At 36.2% G+C, this 18,829-nt stretch overlaps 1 protein-coding gene across 23 annotated transcripts in view; it reads left to right on the top strand.

Annotated features, from left to right (window-relative positions):
- The window catches only part of MLLT10 (MLLT10 histone lysine methyltransferase DOT1L cofactor), a 250,792-nt gene that overhangs the window by 94,941 nt on the left and 137,022 nt on the right, over positions 1-18,829 (top strand). For 21 of the 23 annotated variants that reach the window (XR_012030838.1, XM_072825420.1, XM_072825416.1 and 18 more), the window contains one exon: positions 6,384-6,493. The exons of the other annotated variants lie outside the window; for them this stretch is intronic. Coding sequence is in view for 20 of the 21 variants with exons in the window: in XM_072825420.1 (XP_072681521.1) it covers positions 6,384-6,493 (110 nt within the window). In the remaining variant the exon portion in view is untranslated. The remainder of the gene's footprint in view (positions 1-6,383; positions 6,494-18,829) is intronic. 23 annotated transcript variants of the gene reach the window in all.

The raw sequence follows: 18,829 nt of genomic DNA, 5'->3' as shown, positions 1-18,829 counted from the left end.
TTCCTAGTGAGTGTAGAGCTCGACATGGGGCTGGATTACACAGCCCTGAGATCAAGATCTGAGCCAAAATCAAGAGTCAGACACTTAACCAATTGAGCCACCCAAGCACCCCAAACTCTTTTATGTCTCTACTGAGTTTTTGAGGGGAATCTACTTCATCTGTTAGTTACTGAGTATGGTGTGTTAAAAATCTGTTATGTTTGTTTCTTTAATAATGTCAAATGTTGTGTTATGTATTTTCAGGTGTCATTATTAGGTGTAGACACTTTTTAAATTGTTGATCTTTTACTGAATTATACCTTTATCATTAGGAAATGTCCCTTTTTTAAGCTATGGAATATTTGTCTCCTAGGTGTTATGACATCAAAACAGTCACTTCAGCCTTAATATTCTTATGTCAGCATCATATATCATTTTCCATCCGTTTGCTTTGTTTTACACTTAACAGTCTTTATTAAAACACTGTGTGTTATAGGCAGCATATGGTAGTATGGATTTTTTTCATCAGCTTTGTCCTCAATCTGCCTTAGCTGTTGTGTGTAAAGGACTAACATTTAATATAAGTTAAAATTTGGATTGAGATCTTTTTTAAGATTTTTGTTCTTTATAAATTTTTTAAACAACTTTATACAGATGTGATAGGCATTTAGTATACTGTATATATGTAAAATGTACAGCTTGTTAAGTTCTCACTAACGTATATACCCATGAAATCATCAACATGATAAAGGTAGTAAATGTATCTTATCCATCACTCCTAAAACCTTCTTACTCTTTTGTATTATATCTATACCACCCCTTCTCTCCCCAGTCTTGTCCCAGGTATCTATTCATCTGCTTTCTATTACTATAGATTAACTTGTATTTTTGTGGTATTCTATTTAAGTGAATGTATATGTATATATACGCATGTGTGTCTAGACACTCAAATATATATACAGTATGTACAGACACTGTTTTTGTCTTGCTTATTTCCATGAGTATAAATATTTAGAGATTATTTTTGTTGTTACATGCATCAGTAGTTTATTCCTTTTTTCTGTTCACTGCTTTTCTTTTGTATGTATATAGCAGTTTATTTATCTGTATAGACTGTTTATAGTTTTTAGGTGTTGCAAATTAAGCTACTGTTAACTATTAAAACTTTATAAAAAAACTATGTTTTTTATAATCACAGTCTTTTTTGGTCCTTAGATAAATACTTAGGCATGAAATGGCTAGTTTATAATGATAGGTGCATGTTTAATTCTATAAGGAGCTGACAAACTTTTTTAAAACAGTTAGGACATTTTATATTCCCATCAGCAGCATATGAGAGTTCCAGTTGCTTTACATCCACTTCAGCACTTGGTATGGTCACTCTTTTTAGTTTTTGCCATTCTAATAGGTGCAGAGTGGTATCATACCTCTGGCTTTTAATTTTCATTTTATTAGTGAGTAGTAAATTTGAGCTCTTCATGTGGTTATTTGCCATTCTTACATTTTTATTTGGTGATGTGTTCAAAAATCTTTTGCCAATCAAAAAAATTATTTTTCTTATTAAATTTTTTATGTAACAGCCTTATTTACATATCATAAATGATTGACTTAAAATATACAATTTAGTGGTTTTAAAAATATTCAAAGACTTGTGCAGCCATCACCACAGTCAATTTTAGAACATTTTCATCAAGCCAAAAAGAGGTACTGTCACCATCATTAACATTCACTTTCTATATCCCTTGAACACTTCTACCCTGGCAACTATTAACTTTTTCTATGTCCATTTGCCCTATCCTGGACATTTCATATAACTAGAATCATACAGTATGTGGTCTTTTGTGACTGGGTTCTTTAACATAGCATACTATTTTCTAGATTTGTCTGTGTTGCAACATGTCTGAGTAATTCATTTAATTGCCAAATGATATTCCAGTGTATGGATATACCATATTTTCCTTAACCATTCAACAGTTGATGGATATTTGGGTTGTTTTCATTTGGCTCTTTTGAACAATATTGCTATGAACAAGTAGTACCGCTATGAACATTTGTTTACAATTTTTTTAATTCTTTGGATTATTCTTGGGAGTTTATTTGCTGGGTCATGTGTCAATAACTCTGTTATCCTTTTGAGAAATTACCAGTCTGTTTTCCAAAGTGGAAGTACCGTTTTACATTTACGTTTGTAATGCAGTAGGTGTCCTAATTTTTTACTTCTCATCTGTATTAATACCAGGTAAAGTTTGTCTTTCTGGTTTTAGCCATCATGGTGAATATGAAGTGGTATTTCATTTTGTTTTTACTTTTTATTTTTATTTCTCTAGTGACTAGTGATGTTGAGCATCTTTTCATGTGCTTATTGATCATTTGTTTATCTTCATTTCAACAGTTTGTATCTTTTAATTGGGATGGTTAATTTACATTTAATGGTTAATTTACATTTAATGTTATTAATGATAAGATTAGATTTATTTATTTTTTTTAAAGATTTTTTTAAAAATTTTTATTTATTTATGATAGTCACAGAGAGAGAGAGAGAGAGAGAGAGAGAGGCAGAGACATAGGCAGAGGGAGAAGCAGGCTCCATGCACCGGGAGCCCGATGTGGGATTCGATCCCGGGTCTCCAGGATCGCGTCCTGGGCCAAAGGCAGGCGCCAAACCGCTGCGCCACCCAGGGATCCCGATAAGATTAGATTTAAATCTACTATCTTGGTATTTTTTATTATTATTTTTAAAAAAATATTTTATTTTTTAAAATAGTCTTTATACCCATTATGGGGCTTGAACTCAAAACCCCATGATCAAGAATCACATTCTCTACTGACTGAGCCAGCCAGGTGCCCTGATAGTTGTTTTTATTTGCTCCATTTGTTTTTTGTTCTTTTTTTTTTTTTTCTTTTATGGCCTTCTTTTGAGATGTCTGTGATTTCATCTTGTCTAATTTGTTGTGTTATTAGCTGTACATTTTGTTGTGTTGTTAGTCATTGTCTTAGGACTTAAAGTTTACATCTTTTTCTCATAGTTTACCAGCAAGCGATATTACAGTACTTCTCATATAGTATAAGATCCTCAATATAATTCCATTTCTTTCTTTTTTTGGCCTTTATGCAGTTAATATCATGCATTTATCTTTTTTTATAAACCCCACAATGAATTCTTACATTTTTTGTTTAAACAGTTGTTTACTGTGGGTTTTATATCTTCTGTGTCTGTACTTGATTTTCTGAACCTATGGATTGGAAAACCAGGGTTCCACATTGGAAACTCAGTGAGTGCTATATTTAAGACTTATGTTGAACTTAGGGTGGGCATGGATGGGTTAAGGGAAGAGCATGGGTTTCTGAAGCTTTCCTACTATTTTTAAGTTGCCTTTTTCTTACTTTTACTATTCGCTTAGTTGCTGCAGACCGGTTTACTCTCTTGTCCAGAGTCCTAACAATGTTGGTTCTGACAGTTCCTGCTTGATTTTTTTTTGATATTTCCTTAGTGGAATGTGCTCTTGGAGCTGCCTACTCCACTATTTTTGCTGACATAAATCTGGATATTTTTGCTTTCCTTTAAATCTTATTCAGGTTTGTTCTGAAATACAGTTAAGTTCCTTAGAAATAGATTCTTTCAAGTTCTACTCTATGGTTTATTAGATGGGTCTAGAGCAGTGTTTGGTCTAAGGGTAATTATTCCTCACTACTGAGGCAAGATTTTTCTGAGTATTCAAATACCCAGTGCCCTGTGAGTCGAGTTTTTCCAGTCTGACTAGCTGGACCAGGCTATGTTCCTGGCTCTTTTTGTCTGTTGGACATTCTTTCCTTAAATTCTTTTGGATGGTTCTTTTTCCAACCTCAGGGAATTTCTTCATTCATATGTTCTCTTCCTTAATATTCAGGTCATGTTCTCTGTATATCTCTTTCTGTGAGTGTTTCTACTCTATGTGAAGAACTTTCATTTCTGGTACTTTGTCCTGCTGGTTTTAGCTACCTTGGTCTTATCAGATCTTCTGAACTTTGGGAGTGTCCTGGGCTTGGCCTTAGTTCTTCTCCCTGTGTCTTGGCCTTAGGATATTTTCTTCAAACCAATTTTATTGTTACCCTCTAATTTTGTTTTCATCCATGTTTAAACATTGTTAATCCCATCCATTGATTCTTTTTTCTTTCTTTCTTTCTTTTTTTTTTTTTTAAGGGGAGGGGGAGAGCATGCATGTGTGTGAGTACAGAGAGTGAGAGAGAGAATCTTAAGCAGGCTCCATGCGCATCACAGAGCCTGATGCAGGGCTACATCTCATGACCCTGAGATGATGACCTGAGCTGAAATCAAGAGTGAGACACTTCACTGACTGAGTCTAGGCAGCCCCGTCCCCCCCATTGATTTTCTTTTTTTTCCCCCCCCTGCTTATTGATTTTTAACAGGTTTTTGTTTTTACTTCTGGGGATTTTGATTTGTTATTATAATTTTCAGTTCTTTGAAGAAATTTTCAACTTTGTGTTGTATGTATCTGAATATAATAAGGATACTCATTCTAATGTGTCTATGGCTTAAACTCCAAAATATAGATCTGTTTTGGTTTTCTTGTTTTTGCTGGTTTTCATTTATGTTGTATTGTCTCCTGTGTTTGGTACTTTTTATTCTGCTGAAAATGTTAATGAACCAGTAGTAGAAGTTATTTTTATTTTATTTTATTTTATTTTATTTTATTTTATTTTATTTTATTTTATATTTTATTATTTTATTTTATTTTAAAGATTTATTTATTTATGATAGAGAGAGAGAGAGAGGCAGAGACACAGGCAGAGGGAGAAGCAGGCTCCATGCCGGGAGCCCGACGCGGGACTCGGGGCTCGATCCCGGGACTCAATCCCGGGACTCCAGGATTGCGCGCCCGGCCAAAGGCAGGCGCCAAACCGCTGAGCCACCCAGGGATCCCTAGAAGTTATTTTTAGATTACATTGTTTTTCTCTACAGAGGATGTATATTGCTTCTACCTGGTGCCTGTGGGCACTTGTAATCTAGTATTACGTGAATCCAGTTTCAGAGTTTGAAATGATCCAAAGCCCAGGTCCAGTCTCTATGTACTTTTAGTTTATTGTTCTGGCTTGCAGCCCTTCAGTTTCTCAGCTGGAAGGCGGGTAGGGGCTTACTAGTTTCCCTTCTCCCTCACTTGTCTAGGACCTAGATCCCTGTCTTTTGGCCTTCTGAGTTCATCAAAACCACCTTTCACCCTTTTTACCTGCATTCTCTGAAATAGGCAAATGTCCCATGGGTGGCAGAAGTGGCCAAAAGCTGTACTCACTTCCCTGGACTTTCATCTTTTCCAGTTTTGGCTTAGTAACTCATTATCATAGCTTTTTGATAGGTTCAGTCACATTTTAAAAAATAAACAATATTTAATATCAATTGTTAAATAAATTGTTAAAATATTTTTAAAAATAATATTGAAATGGTAAAATAATGTTAGTACTAGTATTTATTTAAAGAGTCAACATTGGGGCCCCTGGGTGGCTCAGTGGTTGAGCATCCACCTTGGCTTAGGTCATGATCCCAGGGTCATGGGATCGAGTCCTGCACAAGGCTCCCTGCATAGTCTCCCTCTGCTTATGTCTCTGCCCCTCTGTGTCTCTCATGAATAAATAAATAAAACCTTAAAAAAATTAAGTGTCAACATTAACAAAACTTAAACTTTTTTTTTTTTTTTTTTAAGATTTTATTTATTTTATCATGAGAGACAGAGAGAAAGAGAGGCAGAGACACAGGCAGAGGGAGAAGCAGGCTCCACGCAGGGAGCCCGACATGGGACTCGATCCTAGGTCTCCAGGATCACGCCCTGGGCCAAAGTTGGTACTAAACCACTGAGCCACTGGGGCTGCCCCAAAAGTTAAAAAATTTTAATATTGACATTTAAGATTAAAATAATAAAATTTTTATTTTACCCCCCCCCCCCCCTTTTTTTTTGAGGGCCTGGGGCAGAGGGAGAGGGAGAGAGAATCCAAGCAGGCTGCATGCCCAGCATGGAACCTGATGCAGGGCTCCATTCCATGACCCTGATCATGACCTGAGCGCAGATCAAGAGTCAGATGCTCAAGTGACTGAGCCACCCATGCGTGCCTTGTTTTATCTTATTTTTAAAGTGGTTTTCAGAAATAATACTGATTTGAATTATTTAGTGTGCTCTCATAAGAAGTGTAAGTGCATTTGAATTTTAAAAATGTTTTATCTGTGTTACTATGCAGAAAAATGATTGAGTGCTTTATCAGGAGTGGTTTGTTCAGTCAGTAATGAACATTTATGTTATATTGTTCATTTGCTTCCATAGGAATTTAAAGATCTCTTTAGGAAGTTAATGATTTTATTTATCTTGGAAAATGTTTATTAAAAACTGGAAAATGACATTACTTTTATTTATTTTTAGGTTGGGCTCATGTGGTTTGTGCCCTGTATATTCCAGAGGTACAGTTTGCCAATGTTTCTACAATGGAACCAATCGTTTTACAATCTGTTCCACATGATCGTTACAATAAGGTACAATGGATATTATTTTATTGATGTTTGAATATAATTTTTTTCTTCTAAAACTGGGAAATGTAAAAGATTTTTTTGTATTTTGTTTTATTTTAGGCCTTCATTAAAAATTTTAAATTATATGCCTCCATCAGATTCTAGAGAGATTTGAAAAAATTATAATTACTAAGTGGTAAACTATGGTTATTAAAAGTCCTTAAAACTTAAAAGTTATAAAGTCATAGGAGTACAAAACAAAACTGTATTACCTTTTATGTTAACCTAGATATTTAGTATTTTAATGTTTATTTTTTTAATTTTTAAAAATTTTTATTTATTTGAGAGAGCAAGAAAGAGAGCATGAGCCAGGGGTGGGAGAGGGAAAAGCAGACTCCCCACTGAGCAAGGAGCCTGACCCGGGGCTCAATCCCAGCGCTGTGGGATCATGACTCTAGGTGAAGGCGGTTACTTAACTGACTGAGCTACCCAGGTGCCCCGTATTTTGACATTTAAATGACATTTCATTCCTCATAGCTTTGTCCTTTAGGAATTATTGGTTTTGGGACACCTGGGTGGCTCAGTGGTTGAGTGTCTCTGTCTTCGGCTCAGGGCATGATCCTGGAATCCGGGATCGAGTGCCACATTGCGCTCCCTGCGGGGAGCCTGCTTCTCCCTCTGCCTGTGTCTCTGCCTCTCTCTCTCTGTGTCTGTCATGAATAAATAAATAAATCTTAAAAAAAAAAAAAAAGAGGGCAGCTCCAGTGGCTCAGCGGTTTAACACTGCCTTCGGCCCAGGGTGTGATCCTGGAGACCTGAGATCGAGTCCCAGGCCGGGCTCCCTGCATGGAGCCTGCTTCTCCCTCTGCCTGTGTCTCTGTGCCCTCTCTCTCTCTCTCTCTCTCATGAATAAATAAATACTTTTTTTAAGAAAAAAAAGAATTACTGGCTTTTTATGTTCTTTCAAAGATTCTATTAAATTTGAATTAATCATTATTTAGTATAATATTTATTATATCATCCTTTCTTAAAAATTAATCCAGTTATAGAATATTACTTGCTCCTTTTCCTTTCCCTAATTATTTTCTACTCCTAGAGTAGGATTTTTGTTGTTAGCTTTTTCTTAAAAACTTAATGTTTTCTTTGCTTTTGTTTTACCCTGTATCTTTTTCTTGATTAGTAATGTTTATTATTGCTTCATTCTCTTTTGCATGATTAGATGACCTTTCTTTTATCCAATGTGTCTTTAAATATAGTGTTGCCATTTAATAGAAGGTAACTGTTGATTTATTTCATCTGTAGGGAGAAAGTATCACTGTCACCAATTCCAAAGTTTCAAATATTTTTGTGTTAAGTATTTTATAATGCAGATTATTTAATATTTATTTTTAAAAATTAAAAATATAGGAAACAAATAGAAAAATGCAAGACAGAAATTATCCTAAATCTTCTCTTTTCTGAGTCTTTTGGATTTTTTTTGTGTACATTTTTTGTTTTATTTTGTATGTGTGTGCATTTTTGTACCTAATATATATTTGTAAAAAATGGATTATATTGCTTATACCGTTTTGTCTGTTTTTGAAACTTAGTAACCTTGAACATCTTTTTGTATCAGTTATATTTTTTACCATTATTTTTATTGGATACTTAGCATGTAATTCAGAGTGTTACTAGTTTTGATAAACTAATTAGGATATCCTTACTGTTGAAGGGTCTCATTTGGCTTTGGTTTTGGTTTGTACATACCAACAGAATCTCTGTGTAAAAGGGTATGAATATTTTGGAAGCTTCAGTAAATATATTGTGTGAAATTGTCCTCGGGAATGCAGTTTCTAATTTATACTACAGGAGTACTATGTGAAGTTGCTCATAACCTTGTATCCTGTTAAGTGTAGTGTGTATTACCTTAAAACAATCTTCACTGTTCTTTTTAGGGAAAATATTAAGTTAAATATTTTACAGTTTTATGTATTTTTAAAAGATTTATTTGAGAGAAAGAGAGAGCACACGTGCACAAGCAGGGGGAGGGTCAAAGGGAGAGGGAGAAGCAGACTTCCTGTTGAGCAGGGAGCTCTGTGGGAGGCTCAATCTCAGGATCCCAAGATGATGACATGAGTTGAAGGCAGATGCTTGACCCACTGAGTCATCCAAGGTGTCTCTATTTTACGGTTAAAAAAAAAAAAAAAGGTTACTCATTACTCCGTTAATTGACTTCTAAATAGGTCTTTGTTCATTTTATTACTGTATTTTTAGAATTTTTCTTACCAAGTGTTTTTTTATATTAGAGATTTTTTCTTTTATCATGTATACTTGCTGTGTATGCTTTTGTCCATAATTTAACATTTGCTTTTTTAACTTTCGTTATGTCTTCATGGTTTTTATTGTTGTTGGTATTCTAGCAGGTTCTTTTTTTTTTTTTTTAGGTTCTTTTTTTCTAGTTGGGAAGTTTAACATTTTTATATAATTTACACAACTGTTTTTTATTGTTCTTGCTTTTGATGCCATGCAAAGAAAATTTTTCTCAGTGCTAGTGAAGTTTTTTTAGTACTTCCCAGTTCATATTTTTAAGTTCCTTTATTCATCAGGTTCATATTTTTTTTTTTTAAAGATTTTATTTATTTATTCATGATAGTCACACACAGAGAGAGAGAGGCAGAGACACAGGCAGAGGGAGAAGCAGGCTCCATGCAGGGAGCCCGATGTGGGATTCGATCCCGGGTCTCCAGGATCGCGCCCTGGGCCAAAGGCAGGCGCCAAACCTCTGCGCCACCCAGGGATCCCTAGGTTCATATTTTTAAGTACTTGTTTTTCCTTTCAATTTAGAAGTAATTTCAAACTTGCATAAAGATTGCATTAATAGTACAAAGAGCTTTTCCTCTTGTAAACCTTTTCAGGGTCATTTATCAATATATACTGACATCCCAGAATGCTTTATTTATTTAAAAAAGGTTTTATTTATTTATTTGAGAGAATGAGTGAGCATGAGCAAGGGGGAGTTGCAGAGGGAGAGGGAGAAGCAGACTCTCCACTGAATAGGGAGCCTGATGTGGGACTCAGTCCCAGGACCCCAAGATCATGACCTGAGGCAAAGGTAGACACTTAACTAGGTGCCCCCAGCATGCTTAATGTGCATTTCCTTTAAGAAAGGACTTTCTCCTGCATCACCAAAATACAGCCAGTGAAAAGAGGAAATTAACATTCATCCATTATTACTGTCTAATGCACAGACCTCATCATTTCCCTATTTTTCACTCATATTTCCCCCATTTTCCTAGTAATGCTTTTTTTTTTTTTTTAAGTAATGCCTTTTATAACAAAAAGATCACAAATTATACTTTGTCTTGTAAGTCTCCTTTAATCTCAAACAGTGGGATGCCTGGGTGGCTCAGCGGTTGAGTGTCTGCGTATGGTTCAGGGTGTGATCCCACGATCTGGGATCTAGTTCCAAATGGGGCTGCTTGCAGGGAGCCTGCTTCTTCCTCTGCCTGTGTCTTTGTAGAATGCTCTGCCATTTGGATTTTTTTGAAGTTTTCTCATGATTAAATTTAGATCTTGTATTTTGGCAGAAATATCACAGAAATGATGCTGTGTTCTCATTCCATCCAATCAGGTGGTGCATGATTTCTGCTTTTCCCATTGCTTGGTGGTTTACCTTGATCACTTGGTTAAGGTGGTATCTGTAAGATTTCTTCACTGGGAAGTTAATCTTTTTTCCCTTTATAATAATGAAGCATTTTATGGAGAAGTACTTTGTATGTAAATAATCTTGTTCCTTGTGCTTTTTACCTACTAATTTTGGCATCTATTTTTGTTTCTTGGCTTTGTTCATTACTGTGATTGATAGTAAGTGATGGTTTTCTGCTTCTATCACTTGTTTTACATTCATCAGATGGCATTACACTTGAAGGAATAACTTTTTCCACGTCCCATTTATATTAGCATAGACTAATATGGACTTAGGTGTTACTGTTTTATTTTCATGGTTATTCTCCATTACTGTCATGTATTTTGATGATCATTTTGTCTGACATTTGGCTAGTGGGACACCTTCAAGCTGGCTTCTGTGTGTTTTGATATGTTGTGAGCTCTTTACTTTTGGAACAACACAGTATGTTCCTCAGCTCATCTTGGATCATTCCTGAACTAGCCATGGAATCATCACCCATTCCTTCAAGGAGTCTTGATTCCTTTGAGAAACCAAAGTCAACACTAAGTGTGCTTATTGTTATTGGGATATTGCTACTCCCAATGCTATCTCAGTGGGAATAGCTAGGAAATAGATGTGTTATATATAGATACAGAGATGTATACACATTCACATCAATATTTTTTCAGTGCTTATCTCTATATATTGAAGATTGTGAGGTCAAGACTGTGAGGTCACAGTGATACTTCTGATTCAGTATATATTATACATATCTATGTATTTTTATATGTAGAGAGATAGAACCATAAACTCTTACTGATTTCTCCAAATTGAACCCAACAATGCATGGTTTACTTTAAATTTTTTCTTTTCATGTTTATAACTCTCATCCCAACAGTAAGGAACCTGGCTCCTATTATCTTCAATATGTTTACTTATTTGATCAATCTCTCTTGTATTAATAGATGGATTGCTGCCATCCCCTAAAGCAGCAATCACCCTAACCTTGGGTTAGGATTCCACACTTTACTCTGAGTTGCTACTGCTTCCCTGCATTGGCTGCCCTTTTCATCATTTTTGGGATTTCATACTCATCTTCAGTCACTACTCCCTCTATCTTCTTTCAAATGGTTGGTCTCCTCGCTTGCTCGGGCTTTCGCACTAACTCCACTCCTACCCTCAGCACCCTCATGGGAGCCAACTCTGCTGGGGCTTTGACACCTGTGTTGGACTTCCCCACCATAGATGCTACCATGCTTGGATCCATCCTTATGGCTTTAAGACTAATGTAGTCCAGGAGTAAGGGAAGAAGGAAGAATGGATTACTTTGCTAAAAATCTTTTATCTATTTAGAGTTCATTTTATAATATGGTGAGATATGTGTCTTTTCCCCTCCCACATAGTCAACTTTTTCAACAGTGTTCACTAATCTATGTTTTACATAGTGATTTGAAGACCATGCCACTCTTGATCTCAGGGTTGTGAGTTTGAGCACCATGTTGGGTGTAGAGTTTACTTTAAAAAAAAAAAGGGAAATGAAATACTGTTTGGATTGCTATTAAATTCTTGCTGTTCTTTCTTTTCTTTTCAAGATTTTACTTATGTATTAATGAGAGACACAAAGAGGCAGAGACCTAGGCAGAGGGAGAAGTAGACTCCCCATGGGGAGCCTGATGTGGAACTCGATCCCAGAACCCTGGGATCACTACCTGAGCCAAGGCAGATGCTCAGCCACTGAGACACCCAGGCATCCCAGATTCTTGGCTGTTGACATTTTTCTGTTTCATTGTTGTGTCTGTCTATTCTTACCTTAGTACCTATTCTGAAGTATTATGGCTTTATGTACATCTTATCTTAGTACATGTTAGAATAAATACTGTTATGTGTTTTTCCAGAATAACATTAGAACTAACAGAATACAGTTTTGGTTATATTAATATTATAATGAAATATTATTTTAAGAAATAATTGATTGATTATAAATATTGAATCTTCACTTCTAGAGACATGGTGTAGTTCTTTGTATAGTTTTCCTTATATGAAGGTGCTATATAGTTGACCCTTGAACAGTGTGAGATTGCATAGTCAAAAATCCATGTATAACTTTTGACTCCCCCCAAACTTTTTTTTAAATAGACTTTGTTTTTTAAAGATTTTATGTATTTATTCATGAGAGACACAGAGAGAGAGAGAGAGGCAGAGACACACCCATGCAGGGAACCCAATGTGGGACTGGATCCTGGAACTCTGGGATCACTCCCTGAGCCAAAGGCAGATGCTTTGCTGCTGAGCCATCCAGGCATCCCTAGTCCCCCAAAACTTAACTCCCAGTAGCCTACTGTTAACCAGACGCCTTAGCAAAAAATAAAGTTGATAAGCACATATTTTATATGTGTATTATATATTGTTTTCTTATAGTAAAGTAAGCTAGAGAAAAGAAAATATTATTAAAAAGTCATTAGAGATAATATATTTACAGTACTGTACTGTTTTCTACATGTAGGTAGGCCTGCACAGTTCAAACTCATGGTGTTCATGGTGTTCATGACTCATGGGTCAACTTGTCTTCTCTTTCTTGGATTTTTATGGTTGTTCATTTGATAGTTAACCTTAAAAGCTTAATAATATTCTGTTCATGATTATTCAGGGTAGCTAATAGGCATGTAATTCTGAAATGATAGGAACAATTGGAAGATGGATTGTTGAGTTTTGGAAGACATCATTTTTTTAATAGATGGTAGTAAAGAGTACTGAAGAGATTTATTAACATATTGGGCTTTTACTATGGACCTACTTTGTTTTAAACATTGTGCTAGATGCTGGGAATTCAAAGATGCATAAAATGCAAGATTTTTTTCCCCATATGACACTCTCAATTAGAAAGTTGCAAGTAAATATATCATTATAATGTATGAAAATAGTAATAATATGTAAGTATACATTTCTGTAACTATCAAAGCATTCCTGTGAAACCTTTCATAAGCTGAAATTGGTATAACTTTGAGGAAGCAGTTACCATTAATTTATATGGAAAAAGTTTTGAGCGTTCCCAGACTGAAAAAATAACCTTTCTTAGGCTTTTCTGATACCTTAGGACTCACCAAACTACCAAATGCACAAAATAAGCCCAGACAAAGCATAAATGTTCACAGACATAGTTCAGATCTCTGGAGGCTTTATGCTGAGGTGCTCAGTGTAGTTTCTCATGGGGGAGTTGGGCGGTGCTATTCTTGCTGCTCTGGGTGCATGCTGCCTCTGTAATGGGTCAATGCAAAGCAAAGGTTGAACACCACTTTCACTTTTTGCCTTTTTTCATAAAAGTGAAAATCCTTTTTGCATTTTTTTCAGTTAACAAAAATAGATATAAGTTTAAGTCTTGTAAAATTGAAGTGGCATAACACGAACTTTTGAAAAATGGGGCATACCTGTAATAATAAAAAATCTGGATGGAGTGTTATGGACCATAATGAAAGGAAGGGATTACTTTTGCCTAAGGAATTGAATAAAGCATACAAAGAGATTATAAGGACTTTGTGGAATAACTAGGAATTTGACCTGTGGAAAAAGGATCAAATAATAATTCCAGACAGAGAAAGTAGCATAAACTAGTGTAGTAACTACAAAGGGAAGGTTCATAGAAAAATAAATAATCCTGTGTGGCTGGCACATAGTGGAATTTAGGGGGGGCGGGGAAAGAAAGAAATTTTGTGAGTGATAGGAGACAAATTTTCTAGAATATCTGTGTAGTATATCTAAATTGCAGAAAACTCACTGTGTTGACTTACTATGTTGTGAAGTTTTCTGCATGTCAATAAATATATAATAGCCAGTTTTTTTTTTTTTTAAAGATTTTATTTATTCATGAGAGACAGGGAGAGAGAGAGAGACGCAGAAACACAGGCAGAGGGAGAAGCAGGCTCTATGCAGGGAGCCTGACGTGGGACTCGATCCTGGGTCTCCAGAATCACACCCTGGACTGAAGGCAGCACTAAACTGCTGAGCCACCCGGACTGCCCTATAATAGCCAGTTTTTGTACCATTTGTAACTGGATTCTTGTTTTTGTTTTTTGACCTCTCATATCAATCAGTTCATTTCACATGTACATTTTGTTAATAAATATTACCTTTAAATTACCTTTTTTTTTTTTAAGTTACTTTTTTAAAAAAGATTTTGTTAGAGAGAGAAAGAAAGAGAGAATGTGCAAGCCTGGAGTGGGAGGGGGAGAAGGAGAGGGAAAGGGAAAGAGTCTCAAGCAGACTCCTGAGTTGACTGTGGAACTATGGGGCTATGTCTCAGGACCCTGAGATCATGCATGATGAGAGCCAAAACTGAGTTGGATGTGCCACCCAGGCACCCCTTTAGTTCCTGTTTAATAATTTTTAAGAATTGTGAAGACTGGGGCAACAAAAAGATTGTATTTTGAAGTTTTTGGTGATGGAGACTTGTATTATTCAGAGTCAAGGAAGCATTTAATTATTTTTATTTTTAAAGATTTTATTTTTAAGTAATCTCTGTACCCAACATGCAGCTTGAACTTGCAACCCTTGGATCAAGAGTCACATGATCCACCAACTGAGTCAGCCAGACTCCCCAGGAAGCATTTATTTTAGAAAGCTACAATTTTCAGAGAGTAGTTGGTAGATGATGTATGTATTCTGTATATATGCTTTGAAGAGTATTTGTTCATAGCAATGAAGGAACAAGTGTTTTGGTGTCATTTAACTGTAAAGGCTTCAAGGTAGAGGAATACTTAGAAATTGCTAGCCCAACTTCCCTTCAATTTTTTTCTGAAGGTACTAGTGTAGGGTAGCTATTAGAAGTGTTTATCAATAATATATTTAGCGTCTGAGTGTAGAAGTTTGAAAGTACTAAATATTCTGATTTTGGAATTTCTCATTAGTGCCATTTAAAAAGCTAGATTTCGGGGCAGCCCCAGTGGCTCAGCGGTTTAGCACCGCTTTCAGCCTGGGGCCTGATCCTGGAGACTCGGGATCGAGTTCCACATTGGGCTCCTTGCATGGAGCCTGCTTCTCCCTTTGCCTGTGTCTCTGCCTCTCTCTCTCTCTCTCACTGTGTCTCTCATGAATAAATACATAAAATCTTTAAAAAAAAAAAAGGCTAGGTTTCATATATCTACCTGTTCATCTGGCCAACGTTTATGTATGGCATGTCCTATTATATATCAGGCATTGGAAGCATGAGGAATACATAAAGATCCTAAGTGGTAGATAGATATGTACAAATTATTGATTGTTAGGTAGTGCAGTATGTACAAGGATTCTAGAATACAGAGAATGTTTACTTAATGTAGTATAACGTACTTTGGGCTGTTTGTGTTTACAGGGCTGAAGAGAAGCAAGGTATCTTAGAAAAGGTTGTAGCTTCTCTGAATTTTGAAGAGTGAAAAACCTCTAGGTGCTGGGTATGAGGAGAGGAAAGAGGAGCACACTAGTAGCTATTAATTTTACAGACTGAAGGATCAAAAGCTTTGAAGTAGGAAAAAAGAGGGTGAGAGGGAGAGATAGAGGGAGGGGGTAGTGGTGAGGGGGAGAGGCAATATTGCTACGAGTTTGAATGTGATGTTAGAATGCTGAGAGAGGTTGTCATGGACCAGGTTTTCAAGGGCCTCATGTATCATGTTAAGGATTTTGAATTTTATTTCTATTTAAGAGTTTTTATATTTACTTGGAAGGTATGTGCTCAGATCTACCTTTTTTTTAAAGATTTATTTATTTGAGAGAGAGTGTGTGTGTGTGTGTGTGGGGGGGTGCATAGGGAGAGAATCTTCAAGCCGACTCCCTGCTAAGAGCAGTGCCGCTGCAGGCTGATCTCACAAACCTTAGATCATGACCTGAGCTGAAATTAAGAGTTGGACACTGAACTGACTAAGCCACCCAGGTACTCCTCAGTTTTACCATTCTAAAGTATAGTGAAAGGAGAGTTGGGAGAGGGAAGATAGAAGAGACGAGAGTAGTTACTTAGACACTATTTAGGCTTTTGCAGTGTTCCAGAGGTAATAATGAGGGTCTTGAGTAGGAGAGTTGTATTAGGAATGAAGGCACAGATATTTAGGTAATAAATGAGAGGTTCAATTGACCAGGCATTGGGATCACTTTAGTATGACATAAGATGAGGGAGGAAGAAAAATCAGAATGGCTTTATAGCTTCAAGAAGAGAAGTACGGGGGTGCCTAGGTGGCTTAGTCAGTTGGGCGTGCACTTTTGGCTCAGGTCATGATCCCAGGGGTCCTGGGATGCAGCCCCACATCGAATTCCCTGCTCAGTGGGCAGTCTACTTTGCCCTCTCCTCTGCCTCTTCCCGGCTTGTGCGCACGTGCTCGCTCTCACTCTTTCAGATAAATGAATAAAATCTTAAAAAAAAAAAAAGATAAGACACATCATCAACACTTGAAATTGAGTATATATATAGAGTCATCAAGTTAATTGACTCATTTCTTAGAACAAAGATACTAGCTTTAAATTCTTGGCAATTGTTGATGATACTTACTACCTTGTTTGTGAAACAAATCTTGTGTTTACAACCTGTTGCCAGTGTATATTAGCAATATGATGATAAGGCCCCAAGATAAAATTCAAATTTCTGCTGCAGCATTGAATATTTGCTTTAAAATATATATCTAATATATGTTTGTTTTGCTTGGCATTTTATCCTAGTTACTCAAATGAACACTTAGTTCTTTTTTTCTTTTCTGCACAGTTGAGTCATTTGGCAAATGAAAACAGTCTTGCACCTGTATCTGTAGAAAAATCTTTCTGTGCTTTTTTGTACCTCAGCTGATTGTCCCTTGCCCTGTTCACCTTTTCTCTGTTGTATTTGCATCCCTCCTCTACCCGCCAGTACATACATGTACACATGTGTTTTTTTTCACATGTGTTTTGTTTGGTGGTGTTTCTCTTTTTCTCAGGGAATAGTAAATTATTTTTCTTCATATTTATTTTCTGTGTATTTTGTGCTTCTGTATTCAACTTTACTTCTGATTGCCTTCTTTCTCTCAACTCTAAAGCTCAGAGGCAATTTTATTAAGTAAGTAGGGTTTACTGAGGACTGTGAAGAATGGCAGTATAATTTCCCTCCTCTCCTTCATGTTATTTCTTTCCTCCTCTTTTATTTTAAGAAAAATTTTTTTTTAATTTAATTTAATCTATTTTATTTTATTTTTTATTTTAAAAAATTTTTTTAATCTTTAAAGATTTTATTTATTTATTCGTGAGAGAGACAGAGAGAGAGAGAGAGGCAGAGACACAGACAGAGGGAGAAGGAGGCTCCATGCAGGGAGCCCGATGTGGGACACAATCCAGGGACTCTAGGATCACGACCTGAGCCAAAGGCAGATGCTCAACTGCTGAGCCACCCAGGCGTCCCCCTCCTCTTACTTTTAAAGGCAGCAGTGTAGTCTAAATCAGAAATGCCAATACACAGTGGTTAACTTAAAATTGTTCATAGGAGTAAACTTAATATTCTCACTAACATATACAAATTACCAGTATCAGTTTTTTTTCATGTTTGCTTGGTGTCTTGGGCACTCCTAGACAATAAATTTTTTTATGGTATAATTTTTTTAAGTGTAATTAAGAGACAAGATTTTATCAAAACCTGTACTTTTTTTTTTTTAAGATTTTATTATTTATTCATGGGAGACACAGAGAGAGAGGGACAGAGAGACATAGGCAGAGGGAGAAGCAAGTTCCATGAAGGGAGCTCGATGTGGGACTCGATCCTGTGACTCCAAGATCATGCCCTGAGCCAAAGGCAGGTGCCCAACCACTGAGCCACCCAGGTGTTCCTCAAAATCTGTACTTAAAGGGGAGATTACTAGGCAATATTTTAAGAGAAGTCATACTTGACAAATTTTATTTATCCTAGAAAAGATACTATAATGGGGTTAGAATTAATTCTAAAGACTTTATCCTAGTCGGAAATTAAATTTACTGAAATTAGCTAAAGTGCAAATAGGATTGGCTGAAAGGCTACAATAGGCAGTTTCACAACATACAGGAGGATTTGGACCTGGAACTAGAAAGTCAGACTGAATACAATTTGTTCCATCTTTGATGAAAATTCTACAGTCTCTTTTCTATCTGTGGTCTATTCTTGTTTCCACATAGTCTATAATTTTGCTTCTCATTTTATGAGTTCCCTACAGGTAATTTGACTCAGTGTCCAAGTTCTGAATTTTTAACAGAGCAAGTCTGGTCTAGATACTTGGGCTTAGAAGACATTTTCACATAGCAAAACATGGATACCTGGTTACCATTGCATCATTAGAAATTAAACATAGATTCGGACAATTTTACAAGAGGGAGGAGTTGTTTAGATGCTTTTCCTTATCTTCTGTCTCATAAATGTCCTATTTCAACTATGTAAAGCCTATAAACTGTTCTTGATGCACATATACCAAATTGCACCTGCCATTTCTTTAATTTTTATAAAATAATGTCTTCTGCATAATCTTCTTGACAATTTGTCCTTTTTTTGCAATTAAAATTATATTTAATAATTCACAAAGGAGTTTTGGCCAACTTTTAAAACAAGTGATTTAAGGGGTGGCTGGGTGGCTCAGTTCCTAAAGTGTCCAACTCTTGATTTTGGCTCAGGTCATGATTTCTGGGTCATGGGATCAAACCCTTTGTCTGGCTCCATGCTCAGCAGTGAGTCTGCTTGAGGTTCTCTCCCTCTGCCCCTCCCCTACTGC

Source organism: Canis lupus, chromosome 5 (assembly GCF_048164855.1).
Source record: "Canis lupus baileyi chromosome 5, mCanLup2.hap1, whole genome shotgun sequence".
Classification (NCBI taxonomy): Eukaryota; Metazoa; Chordata; class Mammalia; order Carnivora; family Canidae; genus Canis; species Canis lupus.
Note: the sequence above shows the minus strand (reverse complement) of the source record. Positions and strands in the feature narration are given on the sequence as shown.